General features: G+C 39.5%; 1 protein-coding gene across 1 annotated transcript; it reads left to right on the forward strand.

Annotated features, from left to right (window-relative positions):
- Positions 1-3,224: 3,224 nt before the first annotated feature.
- rad54b (RAD54 homolog B) lies at positions 3,225-10,603 on the forward strand (the record flags this gene model as incomplete). The annotated part of the gene is made up of 15 exons (XM_079241090.1): positions 3,225-3,631; positions 4,074-4,625; positions 5,686-5,930; positions 6,803-7,102; positions 7,174-7,336; positions 7,470-7,695; positions 7,808-7,894; positions 7,985-8,105; positions 8,212-8,351; positions 8,431-8,721; positions 8,847-9,010; positions 9,120-9,381; positions 9,930-9,996; positions 10,090-10,275; positions 10,380-10,603. The coding sequence occupies 15 exons, from the start codon at positions 3,225-3,227 to the stop codon at positions 10,601-10,603; spliced, it is 3,435 nt and encodes a 1,144-aa protein (XP_079097216.1).
- Positions 10,604-16,175: the final 5,572 nt, after the last annotated feature.

Raw genomic sequence — 16,175 nt, forward strand, 5'->3', positions numbered from 1 at the left:
AGAGGAGTTAATCAAGTTGGTTTTTACCAAACGTTAAACCTCTTTGGGTAGGTATCACATGTTATCCAGCTGGATAGTACAGCTGATGTTAGGCTGTATCAACGCTGTTTAGGACTGTTTGTTTAAATCGTGTTAGCTAGTCTGCTAACTTGTCACAGCATTGAATTCGGATTGTTGCTAGCTAGCTACCTCATGATAAGTGTTTGCAGATAATCATAGACTGTCAAAGATGCAATTTAAAAGGAAGAGAAAAACCCCCGTTTGGCCACATGAACAAACAACATAGTCAGGGTTTAAGAATAAAATGTTTAAATAAGTTGCCTCTCCCGGATACCCTATGATGTGCTGATATTTAACTTTGCTTGTTTTCATTTAATCAACTGAATGTGTTGAGAAAAATGAATTACCCTCAATTATTCTGTACGTATTAGTTTAATGTTATATCTTAGCTACAGTACATGTTATAACGCTATGAGAGAGGGAATATAATGAATAATGTAGGAATGCAGAGTATGTTGGTTAGAAAGTTAAACTAAGTTAAGGTGATAAGTTGTTAAAACGATGGTTAATGTGAAATAAGTTAAGATGATTTCGGATATTCACCTGGTTTATTTCATCTAGTTATTACAGTGAAAACGCAACATAGTCAAATATTCTGATGTCATGCTGTAACCTGATCATTGTGTTACTGTGCTAATAATCATTGCTATCTGTGTTTAAGACATAAAGATTATTTTGTGTTACCATTTGAAAAATGCGGCGTTCAGGAGCTCCGAGTCAGCTTTTGGGCAATGCAGTGAAAAAACCCAGATTTCTGCCACCTGGAACATCGTCTTCATTTTTTGCAGCTGAATCAAAATCTTTGGCCCCTAGACCCACTCTAGACAATGCATTGGACAAGGCAAGTTTCAACATTTCGCCTGCAGACTGAAAGCTATTTTTGCATTATATTTATCATATAACATTCATGAATTTCCTTTTCTCCTCTCTCTTTGCAGGTTCAGAGAAGTCTTTCAGCTCCAAATTTGAATAAAACAGGAAAAGCAAGCCAGGATGCTCCAGGTTTGTCCAGAGTGCTGGCTCGAGTTCTCAGCGCAACAGAGAGCAAGGAGAATGAGGCAGACACACAATATCAAAACCCCGGATTGACAGATTGTACAGAAGGTGAAAATCTTGTGCTTTGTGTGGTTACTGCAAGCATTGCTACAGTGGCTACATTACTCATACTCATAAAGCTACTCTGAAGGCAGAAGAATAGAGAATGAAAAATATCAGTGGTGTTTTGATTTTCTCTTCTGATGAAGAATGAAAAGGTTTTTTTCTTTGTTTTTGCAATTTTAAGGTTTTTATTTCCTCCCATGATGAGCTACATCCACAGAATACTATTATGTTGTTCTTGATTATGCAGATACATTGAAAAACTTAGCAAATTAAACCTGAATATTAAATGTACAGTTTTAGCATTGTGTGCCATAACTAAATTGCCCCCTGTGATCATACCTGGTTTAATTGCATATGAGCACATGCCAAATCTGTTGGCAAGGGATAACAGTCTCAATACAAATAACTTTCTAGTTTTATGTTGTCCAAATTATAAATGTACATTTCAGCTATGTGCACCTAAACTGTCTCTATGGAAAGCACAAGAAATGGTAATGCAGCCACTGAAATGTTTATCTGTGTAGCATATTCAATAACATTTGTCATTGTCATTAGTTGTAATTAGCTATTGCAGTTTTCTTCATCTTATATATTATGGGCACACTAAATTTTTTGTAACAACACATGAAAATGTCAACAGAACATCTCACTATTGGCAAAGGACATATTTGCTCATGTATGCTATGACAATACATATTAATCAAATATTGACAATTCATAAAATGTTACAGTCTGTGTTAAAGTGGATCACAAAGAAATAATGCAGGAAATTTAATGCAAGCCTGTTTCTCAGTGTTGTCCACACACCTGTTACTTGGGCTGTGAAATATTTTTTCAGCTAACATTTAGTCCAGGGTGTTGATTTATTAAAGAAAGGCGGTTTTCGGTCTGCATGAACACAAAGCTCAGTCTTATTCTCATCCTGGCACACGATCAAACATTACGTTCATAGCCTGACAGCACAGCTGTAAGATTGCTGTCACATTATTTTACCTATTTCCTTCACACTGTTCGTCTGCGAAGAAATTTTACATAAATGATCGCTGCGCGATTTCGAGAGTGTCGTCTCTAATCAAACGCACTCATTCATTCAGGATGGACGCTAAACCAGGCAGGCTGAGAGACAGCAGATCTAGCATTATGCAAATCAGCGGGTTAGCGCTGCCAGATTAGGACTGTGCTCGGGATCAGTGAACCACCGCCGCGCGCTTCACTGGCACGAGCAACTAGTACCTCTATTTTCCTTCCTGAAAACACATGACGCATACGCGCTCTTCATTTTGGTCATTGTTTTCACGCGCCCGACCATGGGCTTTTATCGGCTATAAACGTGTTTTCAACGAACTTCTGATATTTACAGCCTGTGTTTATTATAACAAAATATAATGTGTTGCAAGCCACATTTTCCGGGCATGCGCGGTGCAGCCACACCCTCCCCCCGCTCAAATAGTTAAGCCAGCATTATTTTAAAAGCTCCGCTCTGTTTAGGAAAGCAGACCCCTGACCCCTGTAGCCTCCAATGTAACGTTTAAAAACGGTGTCTCTGTCTGGAAAACACAGTCCCTCTGTTACTGGCATTTTATTTGAGGCAGTAGATACACTATGGCTGTGCTGCTGCGCTTGGTTTGGGGTTTAGAGAGACCGGGCTGTAAGTAGGTCGGGCTGGGTTTAAGCGGCTTAGCTACGTCAGCCTAAGCTGAGAGGAATTCATCCAAAGCCCTCCGCGGTAGGCGGGGGCCTAACCGAGGCTGGCCTAGTTAAGCCTGATTCTTATTGTGTGCAGCACAGCCTGATTTTGTTGTGCTACGTAGCTGTGCGAGAACCCTGGAGCAGTGTATGAATTCATGTACTTGTTATTCATTTCTTACTACTGTTTTGTAGAAGAAGAGAAGGCAAATGAAGGAGGTTTGGAAGTTAGACTAGTGTTTCACTGTGGACCAAGAGGAGCGCAGCGGGTACAATTAAAGACAGCTGGACAGAGTGAGGAGCAACTGCCCTGTGTTGATTTCAGAAGAGCGACAGCCATAGGCCTGAGTCTCGGTTTGAGTCTGCAATGCTATGAGATGGCGTCCAGCTCTGTTTTTCTGTCCAGCATGGTGGGTAAAGCGCGTTCCTCCAACTTCACCCTTTCTGAAAAGCTGGACCTGTTGAAGCTGGTTCGACCTCACATCCGCATCTTGGAGGAACACACAAACAAGCATGCTGTCATCGTGGACAAGAACAAGTGCTGGGACACTGTTGCAGAGCAGTATAATGCTTTGGGAGGGGACAGACCCCATCGGACTGCTCAGGGCCTCAGGACCCTTTACAAGAGACTGAAGGAGTCAGCCAAACAGGAAGTGATGCAGCGGAGACACGCCCAGCCTGAGTACAGAGCCAGCATCTCTGAGCCAACCAGAAGGATTATGGAGATGATCCCTCACCTGTTTCACCATGTGCCCATTCACGAAAAGGACCAGTCACTGCGCAGGTATAGTGGAACTTACACCAGTTATTTCTGATATACACGATAACACAAGAGATGCAGACACACATCTTTAGCTCTAAACTGTTCAAAACGTTTCATTGAGAACTGGAAAAGAGAAGCTGACATTTTTGTTTAAATTATTTAGATCTGATCTTCATCAGACTTAACTCTGCTGCTATCATTTCTATTTTACTTAAAAATAGTTTAATATATGTTAAAAAATGCAGCAAATCACTTAATATTCAAAATGTTGTTTAAAGAAGATTTAAGTATTAACTAATGGGGTAACTACCTAAATTTTGTGTCAAATTTTTCTATTTCATGTCAGTACACATATTTTTATTCTATTCCAATATTTAATTTCTTTATAAGCAACTATTTTTTACACATTTCCAATGAAAATCCTATAAGTCAACATGCTTTTTTCTCTCTTTTCTATTTGTAGATTGATATACAACAAGCATAACTCTCCTGTTGAACATGCGGGCAGCAGCTCTTCTTTGACTGGACTCCAGGATTACTCAGCAGCTATCCCCAGTATCCCTCATGAGGTGGTCCAGCTGGATACCGAAGAGGATGTAAAGCCACCGGCAGACCTTCCCATCCTCACCACACACACAGAGCAAGGGCTTGATGGAGGCCAGGAGCAAGAGGGAGAACAGGACTTGGGTAGTGCTCATGATTATGAAGCATCCTTATCTCCCACTCCATCCTCTGTAAACATGCCCCTCTCCACCTCACCTCTGCCCTTGCGTCACAACTTCTACCCAAACGACCTTTACTCTCATCATGAATCAGACAGGCTTCGCCCTCTCCACCTGGCTAAAGAGGAGCATGAACTGGTGTTAGCCAATCACAGGAAGGTTGCCCTGTACCTTGAGGAGAAGAGAGAGGGGTTGAAGAGGAAACAGGAATTGGAGGAAGAACTTCTAAGAGCAAAGATCAAAGTTGAGAAACTAAAGGCTGCCCGACTGAGACATGGGCTACCAATTCCTTTGTAACAAGAAAAGACATGCACCTCTGTGGTGGTTGTTGTAAAGGGAGTGACTGTGGGAGTTCAGAGTTTCTAATGAGCAACCAGACTCATCAGATTAATGTGTGAGAGCAGTTTCAGAACGTGAATTTCTTTTGGAAATAGTGCCTCACACAGTCTTGGATACCTTATTGGCTCATTGCAGGACAGCTCTTGCTGCAGGCTGTCTGTTTTTAATACTTGTCAGTGCTAAAAATGATAAGTGTTCCCACATATGCAGGTGGAAATGGTGACAAAACTTCTAAAAGCTGTCATTCCTAAAAAAAAAAATGTAACTGGGGGATCTAAACAAGGAAGTTCAAATTTTGGAAGGAAGTATTAGTAGTGTTAGATCACATTCAAGTCATTTTTACTTTTTTCTTCCTTCGTTTTATAGAAGTCTAGAGAGTCAGAGAGTTTGGTCACATCTTATCTGGAAAGAAAATATCTGACCTCTATGAATCTAAAGAGGCAATACTTATAAAGTGTTTCTTGTCAAGCTCTTTCATAACTGAGCTGTATTTGATGTAGCTTTTGGATAATAAAGAAGCATTTCAGTTCACTGTAGTGAGACACAACCATAAAAAATCAGATAAACCAGCATTGTAGCACAATTTAAACATTTGAAAGCCTTAACACAGCATGATTTTGATCTCTAATGTGTTAAAGTTGGTATTGATGCTCAATTGAAGAAGATCTAACAAGGAAAGGCAGAGGTGAAATTTGAACTTTGATGTTTTTTTTATTTATATTTAATGTTTACAAGTTTGCCATTTGTTGTATTGATATTTGGTTGTCACATTTTTTCACAACTTCATTTTCTCATGTTCTATTCACCTGTTTTTATTAAACAAAAATATTTCTACTGATTATTTTTCTGAAAATTTTTTATTCCTATGATGAGCAGGAGAACACTAGGTATTGTGTGAGGATTTATGTGAGGCAGTGCACTGTCCTCACACAGAGCAACGTAATGCGACAGTGACCTCTGTTGGTCGCTTGTTTGACTCATGTGGGAATACATTCTGTTTTATTCTGTGTTCAGCTACTTGTGTCTTTCTGTTGCAGGAGTAGATGGCAGCCCTCAGTGGAGTCAGAGGTCTCCTCAAACTCCTCACCCTCATGCAAGCTCAGATTCTGGCAGTAGCCAGGAGGGAGTGCGTTACTTTAGTGTGGTGTGGTGTAAGGCCAGTAAAAAGAAACATAAGCGCTGGGAAGGCGATGCAGTACTGGTTACGAGAGGACGCACAGTCACACTCAAAGACATGGAAGGAAAGGATATTGGAAAGGGTGAGGCTCAAACATGCTGTTTTGTTTTTTTTTTTTTAATGTTTCTGTTTTTTTTTTTTTGTTTTTTTTTTTATTGTATGTATCCTTTTATGTTTTACCCTCTATCGCAAATCTTGTGTGTGTTTTTTTTTTATTTTTTTTTATTTTTTTAAAGCTGTTTAATTGTGCAATGGCAATGTCTGTCATTTCAGAAGTTAATTTAGTTGAATTAAAGATATTCTGCAGATTTAAATAGAATTTTATGGTGTTAATAACACCAGTGTTAGCCTTAAAACTTGATATTTTTCCCAACTTGAAAAAATATATTATGTTTCAAAAATGGTTTAACATGCAGTATTTATAAATTAATCTTAAGTATAAAAAAAACTGTGGATGCCCCAGTGGAAAAAAGTCCTCCACCTTTAAAGGTTGTGTAGTATAGATGACATGCTTCTTCTTAGCTACTAGTACAGTTTTATTATCAATCTGTCTGTCTGTTTTCTTGCTTAGTTCAGTTAGGGCTCGAATCATTAGGCTAGATGCAGGGTACTGGACAGGTTGCCAGTCATTGAGAGACGAACGACCTACTTGCTGTGAGGCCACCGTGCTAACCATTACGCCTAGTGCAGCCTAGTTTTATTATATGTGACTTTCTACTTTGTTTTGTTGTTACATATTTTTGTTGGTTTATTGAACTGACCAACTATACCACTGAAATTGACAGAGGAAAGTCACGATTTATGACAGCTTGATCTTGCTGTTAATACAGACGTTATCCAAAATCACAGTTATAAATTTTTTAATAATCAGTGAATTGTCTTCAGCTGACAAGGAGACAATGCTGGATAATTTTCCACAGCATATATGAGATGTAAAGATGTTTTTTGTTTTAGGTTGTGGCTACAAGCTGTCAGAGTTAGCCTCGTTGTCTGAGGGAGAGACTCTGATGATCGGTGGGAAAGAGGTAGAAGTGATGGGAATTATTTCTGCTGAAGACTTTGCCAGAGGGCGTTGTTTCCAGGAGGTCCAAGTGGAGCAAACAGAGTCGCAGACAAAGTCTGCACCACCTCTCTCTTGCCGCGTGGCCTTCAAACCTTTCTGCCCTCCTACAATGTTTGGCTGTGGAGGACTTCCAGAATCTAAACCAGAGGAGGAACGAACCTGCAGACCTCGTCATGACCCACTAGCTCCAGGTTTGTAGACTGAATATGACATTTTTATTCTTTCTTGGATAGAGATTCCATGATAGTGATGTTGTTTGTAGGTGCACTGGTGATGCCTCACCCCTCTTCCAACCACCAGTGGCTTAATAACAAGTCAGGGCTTCCTGTGGTTGATGTAGTGGTTGACCCACATCTGTCTGCACACCTGCGACCCCACCAGAGAGATGGCGTGCTTTTCCTCTATGAATGTGTCATGGGCATGAGGTGACAGGGCTTCTTCTCTGAAATACATTAATAAAACACAGTGTAAATGACATTACAACTGTTGTTTTAGCACAACAACTGGAAAACTAACCAGCACTGTTATTGGGATTATGTTTATCTGTTCATGTTTTAGACTTACTGGTCACTTTGGAGCCATCCTGGCTGATGAAATGGGGCTGGGAAAGACCCTTCAGAGTGTGGCACTGTCCTGGACACTGCTTAAGCAGGGTCCTTATGGTGGGAAACCAGTTGCTAAGCGCATTCTTGTAGTGACACCTGGCAGCCTTGTGCAGAACTGGAGAGCAGAATTTAACAAGTGGCTGGGCTGTGAGAGGATTGGTGTTTTCACTGTGGATCAGGTTTGGAGACAAGGAGATGTTGGGGTGTTTTTAAATATATAGACTTTATGTAACATCAAAAGAGAAATGATGGATCAGAATTTCTATCAACTGTCAGATTGTTCTTGTTTAGGACCACAAGATAGAGCAGTTTGTGTCATCTCCTCTGCAAAGTGTTCTTGTGATCAGCTACGAGATGTTGCTGCGATGCCTGGAGCAGGTACGCTCTGTTCTCCTTTTGTCTTGCAGAGAAGTCAGTATTTCACAAAGAAACTAGCTCATGTTAACTTTTATTTTATTTTATTTTCAGGTACAAAAAGTGGATTTTGGTCTCATAATTTGTGATGAAGGTCACAGACTTAAAAACAGCAGCATCAAAACATCTTCAGCCCTCAGTAACCTCAGCTGTAACCGCAGAGTCATACTAACAGGTTCAAACTTGCTTGTGGCTTTATTAAAATGGAAATGCTTTTAAAGAGTATAGGTGTGATGACTTTTTGCTTTGGGTTTATAATAGTTTGTTTTTTCAAATTAAAGGTACACCAGTACAAAATGATTTGCAAGAGTTCTACGCAATTATAGAGTTTGTTAACCCAGGAATTCTTGGGTCATCAACTGCTTATAGAAAAGTCTACGAGGAGCCGATCCTACGGTCCAGACAGCCATCCTGCACAGAGGTAGTGCTGTCCCCTTATCACTGCCTCTCATTTACTGAAACAGCTTTATGCAGTGTCTCATCTATGCTACTCCCACCAGGAGGAGAGAGTTTTAGGAGAAGACCGAGCAGCTGAACTTTCCCGTTTAACGGGCATGTTCATCCTGAGGAGGACACAGGAGATTATCAACTGCTACCTGCCTCCTCGTCTTGACTGGATATTGTTCTGTGAGCTCTCTCCTCTGCAGCAAGACCTGTACAAACATCTCCTTTGCCACCGTGTTTTCAGAGCCTGCCTTCAGGGCTCCACTCAGACAAACACACACCTGGCCTGCATCACTGCACTGAAGAAGCTCTGTAACCACCCCAGTCTGCTCCATGTTACTGTCAAGGTTACACTCTGTTTGCATCTCTTTAAAGAAGGAATATTGGGATTATCATGAATTGTTGTGTCTGATGTGTAGTTATAGTAGTGTTTATCTGTATGTTTGGTGTTTTGTCCTTTTTTTTCATGTAGGAGAGAACAGATCGAGGATCTCTGGAGAGTTCCTTATATGAGGGCCTGTCAGATCTCTTCCCAGAATCCTATTCTTCAGCAGGATTCAACGCTGCTGATTCTGGAAAATTATTGGTTCTTTGTGACCTGCTGAGTGCTATCAGACAGATCAGTCCTTCAGACAGGTGTGTTTGGATTAGAGGCTGTCATCTCCTTCAAGTGATGCAAGTTTTGCTTTTTATCTGTGAACTCTGAGCATCTACCAACTTGACAAAGCACATGTTACCCCTGTAGGGTTGTCCTGGTGTCCAACTACACTCAGACGCTTGATTTGCTTCAGGACCTGTGTACACACATGGGATATACCTTCTGTCGACTTGATGGCCACACCCCCACAAGCCAGAGACAACGACTCGTTGACAGTTTTAACAGCCCCTACTCTCAGAACTTCCTGTTTCTGCTGAGCTCGAAAGCAGGTGGGGTGGGACTTAATCTGATCGGCGCTTCCCACTTGGTGCTGTACGACATCGACTGGAACCCTGCCAATGACATTCAGGTGAGAAACACTTAGATAGTCATAAACATCCTAAATAAAGCTGAAAGTCTGTCATGATATTTTCTTTGACCCAGATCATTTCATCTTCTCTTTGAAAAGTACATCTGTATGTTAGAAGGACTTTCACAGTTAAGCTTTTATATTCTTTACAATGAATTCTGCTTTGTTAGCCAGTTGATTCATTTCTGGAATCGGATTTGAAAGCTGTTGATGGGAGTCGGATGTAGATTGCAAACCGGAAACAAAAGAAAAAAACTGCAGGATTTTATGATGGTAGATATACAATAAAATGACTGCTACTGAATACAAAAACCAGCATTTGAAAAAATACAATAAACTGGTTCACGGCTTAATGTTTGCCAGCTGAATGAGAGGAAATGTTAGTTTTGATGACACAATGCCATTCACCACAACAATGTAAAAAAATGAGCTTCTTATTGAACATCTGCTACAGTGAACCATTTTTCCTCTTTATACAGACTGAACAAACTGCATGAATAACCGCCAGATGGCTCTGTCTGTATGTTTTCTACCTCTATTGTGTCTAGGCCATGGCTCGAGTATGGAGAGATGGGCAGAGAAAAACAGTACACATTTACCGTCTTCTCACTGCAGGCAAGAAAACACAGATGCACATCATAACCCAGAAAACTCATGATGACCAAACAGATTTGTCGTTTTATGTGCTTTTCTGTTATTTTCTTTCAGGTACCATTGAGGAGCGCATATTTCAGAGACAGGTAGCCAAACAGGGGTTGTCAGGGACTGTGGTTGATATGGGAAAAGGCACTGAGCACACAAGTTTTTCCACCAATGAACTTCGAGATCTGTTCAGCCTGACGGACACATCTTCTTTAACGCATGACCTGCTGAACTGTAGCTGCAGTATGGACGGTACAGTAAGCGGTAGGCTCCCCAAAGCGCCACACACAGACAGTATTTCACCATGAAACTGAGACGTGTGATTCATTACGTCTGTTATTTCTCTTCTTCATCAGACGTTGTAGAAGAGGAGGACGAGCTTGTTTCTAAAAGGCCGTGCCAGCTTGGTCGTCAAGGTGATCGTAAAGGGACGGCACAGAAGCATCTCGGCATGTCCGAGCTCAAGCAGTGGAGACACTTCTCCGCCGACACACACACCTTCTCAGACCCCTACCTTGATTGTGCACGAAGCCACGTCACCTTTGCTTTCCAGACCACCATCTCTCGCACAACCACATGAATTCTGAATTCTGTCGTTCATGGATGAACTCACGCACATGAATGTTTGTCAGGTTCTCTGAGCTTTATCTTCCTGCTAACACAACTGCCAAAAACACAAAACGCTCTCAGCTTTTGTAATGTTGTCATAGACCATTAATATTTTTCTTATTTTAAAAGAGTCCTTTACTTTTAAGTCTAAGGCTGCCAGCCATTGTTATAGCAGGTATCTGTGTCAGCCAGTGAGTTAAATGAGTAAAAATTCATTATTATGCTTTTTTTTCTTCTTTAAATTCTTTCAAATAAATAAATAAATTAAATGTATATGTATGAATGCAGCATTGTTTATGGAGTAGACATGTTTATTTACCACATACTGAAGATAAGACAGCGACAGAGGCATCTTAATGTCCATGTAGAGAAATATTTACTGGATACAGTGAAAGGTTTATGGTTAATATATTCACTGAGTTTGGTATTGGAGACTTTGTGTGTCTTACCAGTCAATGAAATCAACTGGTTTAAAAAAATGTCAGTTAGATACCCTGACAATGTAGGCAAGGTCAGCGCGTTTAGCTGAAATTGTTGTGCATTAATGTCACAGTTTTGTTATGCAATGACCGTACACATTGGTGTTGTGTGAATCTGCTGGGCTTTAGATATGGGCCACACTGCGATCTGTTCAGTCTGTTATTTTGGATAACGCCGCTCTGTTCATGCCCTTCAACACAAAGCTGCTGCGTGGGAGTTACAGCATGTCGTTGCATGCATCTGTGTTTGTGTGCCTGCACCCTGGAGACTTGTATGATTTCTGTTCAGGTCTGTCATATTGACCAGGATCCAATACAATGAGTCTGTACACAAACGGCATAATTATTATTTGTTTGAAAATCACCACTGAGTGATTGTTAAGTAACTTTGTTGTATAATAAATGGGTCTCTGGGACTTTGCCTTCATGCATATGACAGTTTTATCTTTGTGGCCTGTTGGTGGTTTACTGAAGACTGGCCATGGTGGAGCCATGTCTCTGTAATTATCCTGTAAATTTAAACATTTATTGAACATGTAAAACTCCAACTGAAGTGTTGAGACAACAGGTAAATTAAAAAAAAGAAGAATTTTCCCCTCTTTTTAATCCAAAAAGTGTAAACACAAGATATTTCATGTTTTTCTTGTTGGCATAGTTTAATCGGCTTGTCCATCATTTTTAATTTAGGCTTGCAACATAGTCTGAAAGATTTTGGGATGATAAAGGTTTTACCATTTTGTTAAGTGGAGATAATTCTTATTAATCACAAGATACTTGCTTTATGCATACCAAGTAGAGAAACATTTTAGGTGTTTTTCCCCAATTCTTACTCTTACTGGACTAAACCTTAAGGGTTTTCCTTTTATCACGTGTTATATTATTTTTTTCTTGTTCCAAATATCTCCACTTCTCTAGTAATATGGATTAGTCAGAAATTAATGTGGACCCATCCAGGATCACAGCCATTCTTAGCAAAATATTTGCAATATGCATAGATGATGGGTTTTGTCTTGCCGTTTTGAAAAGTGAATCTCTTGAAGTCACTTCATGTTATTTTAACATTTCATTTTAATTTTCTGCATTAATGCTGCCTACATAGTTTAAATGACATGGTGCTTATACAACCCCAGCCCATACCACTGCAGTGATACATTATGTTTTGACTTTACAATAATTTTGACAGACCAAATGGAGGTAAGCTGCTCTGGCAAATGAACCAACTTTTATGAAGACAAAAAAAAGAAAAACAAATTATCTTGGGTTTAAACTGGTTGTTACAAAATAGCACAAAAAGGCCAGTGATGCTTGCATTATTTTAAACTTCTTTCTGATTTTTGGGTTACAACTTTTTGAGTTCTTGAAGCTCTCCTGTTTTCAGAATGGAAATATTAACCATGGCTAAAAACACAATGACTCCTTGTGGCCATACTTCTTCACATACTTTGAAGCTAGCACAAATTCAATGCTAGCATGTTGTAGCAAAAGAAACAAATGACCCAAAATTGGCTTAAAATTGTGTGTTTTGTTAAACTAATAAACACCTAGATTAAGTGTAGTCACTGCACTATTAAAAAAGATTAGAAACACAAAATAACTTTTTTAAGGAGCACCTGTCTACCACTTTTCTATCATGAAAATGACCCAGTTATAACAAAAATGCACTGTATTTAGAGCTGGTTAAAGTAGCCTCAGTAGCTCTCAGTAGCTTCTCTGTTCTTTTACCTTCAGCCATCAAATGAAACTACAACAAAAACTGTCTAGAACACATATGTCAAAGTCAAGGCCCGCGGGCCGAATCCGGCCCACGAATGAATTATCTATGGCCCCCGGGATGATATTTGATTAGTATTAGAACTGGCCCGCAGGCTGTAGCCACCCGCTGGTGTTTTGCACGCACCAATACTACATTTCCCACAATGCAACGGTAACCCGCGAATTCACTGCAGCGCAGCAAGCGGACCTCGGCTTCATCATTCATTAGCAGTCAGAGCAGATGTCAAATTTCAGCTACCTCCTCCCCAAAAAATGGCTAAACCGAAGGTGGATGCTGAGAACAAGGGGTTTCAAGCTAGGTGGGAGGCAGAGTACATGTTCACTGAGGTAAATGGCAAATCTGTGTGTCTTCTGTGTGGAGAAAGTTTGGCTGTAATGAAAGAATACAATCTAAGAAGGCACCATGAAACGTCTAAGAAACACACAGAAAGTATTGTTTTGTCTGTGTGCCATATATTTTTGCATTTTATTTTTTTGTATTTTATTTATTTATTTATATTTATTTTTCAGTTAATGGACTCAGGGGGAATTGCAGATAAGAGCCATGAGAAAGAATACAACTGATTTGATTTATTCTATATTTTCTCATTTTACTATTTGAAGCAGTAATTGGTAGGATAATAGAGCAGCATAATATTGCATTTTCAGTTTATAATGCATGCAGTTTCATTTATGCATTTATCTTGATATAAGGAACTTATTTTGTTTCTGAAGGAAAATTGCTTTTTTGCTGTTTGCCTGTTGAAAATGTTTTCTCTTTAACTTACTGACAGAGCCATAAGAAAATATTTATTCATTTAATGTACAGGACATGTGATTTTTCTTTGAAGGCAGTTTGTTCCTGTCTGTGTGCCTGCTGAAAAATGTTTTCCTGATTATTCATTTAATCATTAAATAATATACTGTGTTAGGTCTTGGTTCAATAGACTACGTGCAATAATTTCAATGTTTTAATAAACATTGAACCAATCCGGCCCTCGGCTTATAGCCAATTTGTTTTTTTGGCCCTCTGTGTATTTGACTTTGACATCCCTGGTCTAGAATGATCAATCTATAATCACTTGAGATAAACTAAGGTTTAATAGAGATCACCTGAGTTTTGCATCATGACCTTTTAGCTCTCAACACTACAAATGTGAAACTTCTTTTGCTGCCCCAGAAAATCAAGAGTTTATCCAGAGTATTGACTCTAGCTTACAAAAAAATCTTTATACAAAATCTTGTAGGAATGAGCATTTAGTCATGAGAACTAAGCTTTAAAAGTAGAAGATTCTCGCATTATAGATATGTTTAAGACAGAACCAGAGCTGTCTTAGCAACAGTCGCTAAGCAACTTACCGCGGCTTCTGGCTGGGCTCGGATTTACGGATCTAAGATGTTTGTTATTCCAAAGCAATCAGCTTTTGTGTTACAGTTCTTTGGTATTGTCTTTGGGCACGTGCCTGACAGACAAGTGTCAGTAGTCCAAGCAGGTTATTGATTTAAATCACATCTCTAATGGTCTCAGTGGACATGTGCTGGTGCGTGCATGGGTTGGAATTTGTGTCTGTATATTGCTCCTACTAAACACTGTTAGTTACACAGCCCTTCCCTCTTTTAAGCCAAGCTGCACCACTCAAAGACTTTCCACTGCTGCAGGGGAGGAAGGTTCACATTTGTTTTGAAGGAGGATTGAAGCTTTATTTCCTATTTTTTCTGTGTTGATCCCAGGGCCTCGGTGGAAGATCTAAATGGACTGCAAAGGCTTTACAGCCAAGCTTTCTGTATTAACCCTTACTGGGTTCATATTTATATATCCTTTGTTTTGAAACTGAGAGTTCCAGACAATAAAGCTGCATGCAGTCACAGTACAACAGGGAGTACATCAGGGCTTCACAACACTGTACTTTTGTGATTAAAAACATTTATGCAGTCTTTACACCATATTTATGAAACCTTGTGCATATCTGGTTCTGCTTAATAAATTGCTGTCCACACAAGCCCAATTTCTACTATTATCTTGGCCATTAATGGATGCAGACACTATTGCTAAGATATTTCTAGGCAAAAACACAGATCGGAGCAAAGATCAACAAAACAGTAATAGTATGTGATACAAACCAGAGGTGAAATGGAGAAAAGAGAAGTATTTATTTATTTATTTTTATTAAAAAATGGTCTCATTAGTGGAATTACAGAAAGAATAACAAAAGATAAATTCTTCATTTGGACAAAGTAATGGTAAAAATAAACTGTGCTCAAAGCAAAGGACTCTGCAGGGAAAAGGAGGTAACAGTTGGATTACAAAAAAGGGCCAGAAAGTGTAACTGCTCCCACAGGACAAAATCAGGGCTCATGAGATGACTAGTGTCTCCTAACTTAACTGCAACGGATTAATGCTGAGCCTATATGTTGGCACATATAGCCGTGGTTAGGATGCCAACAGTGATGTTCATACACACCATGGTCTTCAGGCTTTTTTTTTTTTTAACAGTTTTTTAAAACTACAAAGTAGCGCACGAGCAAACTATAGCCACTATAGAGCAGTTTCAAAATATTTGTTCTCTTTTCAATAATAAGTCATGTTCACAGTTCTTCTATGAAGACCAGATCTGCCATCATTATACATTCAGCCCTACAGCTACAGGCTATTATACTGTTCACCATCAAACAAGAGTATATAAAACTACAGATAGAAAATAAACCCAGTGCAAAAGCCATATGATACAATCCCAATGAATGTGATGGAGGGCAAAGACATTGATTTTGCACCCAGTCAGTGAAAATAAATCCCTTTTTGCAACAACCTGCTTGGCCTACATAAGAACAAAAAGGAAAAAGAACAATTAAACAGATACAGTGAAGCTAAGATCGGTCAAAACACAACTTCTCTCTTCTCAACTTGCCATGCTGTGAAAGCTGTCTGCAACTTTCCCAGAAAGAAATAAACTATTAACTGCTTGTGGATTAACCATTTCTGAGAAAGAGATCTCTGTGAGGCCAAAATCCACTCTTGAGTTCTTATTTTCATTTATGCATTTATATTTCCTGAAACTAAAGTTACATCTTGGTTGCATCTAAAGACTTTCTATTCATTTCAGCTCCTGGTTGGCTTGTAGTCAAATCCGCTGAAAGTTTATTTTATCTAAAAGTGGACATGGGATCAGACTAAGACTGCTTCCAAGTATACAAATGCATGGCCTTGGCCGGGGCATTTACAAAACGCTGCTTTGTATCAGCAAAAAAAGAGGTCACTTCACATTCAGCTACCATCTACAGCCATCAGATTTTACCCTGCCAGTCTGCAGCCAG

This window comes from Telmatherina bonti (genome assembly GCF_933228915.1).
Source record: "Telmatherina bonti genome assembly, chromosome: 5".
NCBI lineage: Eukaryota > Metazoa > Chordata > Actinopteri > Atheriniformes > Telmatherinidae > Telmatherina > Telmatherina bonti.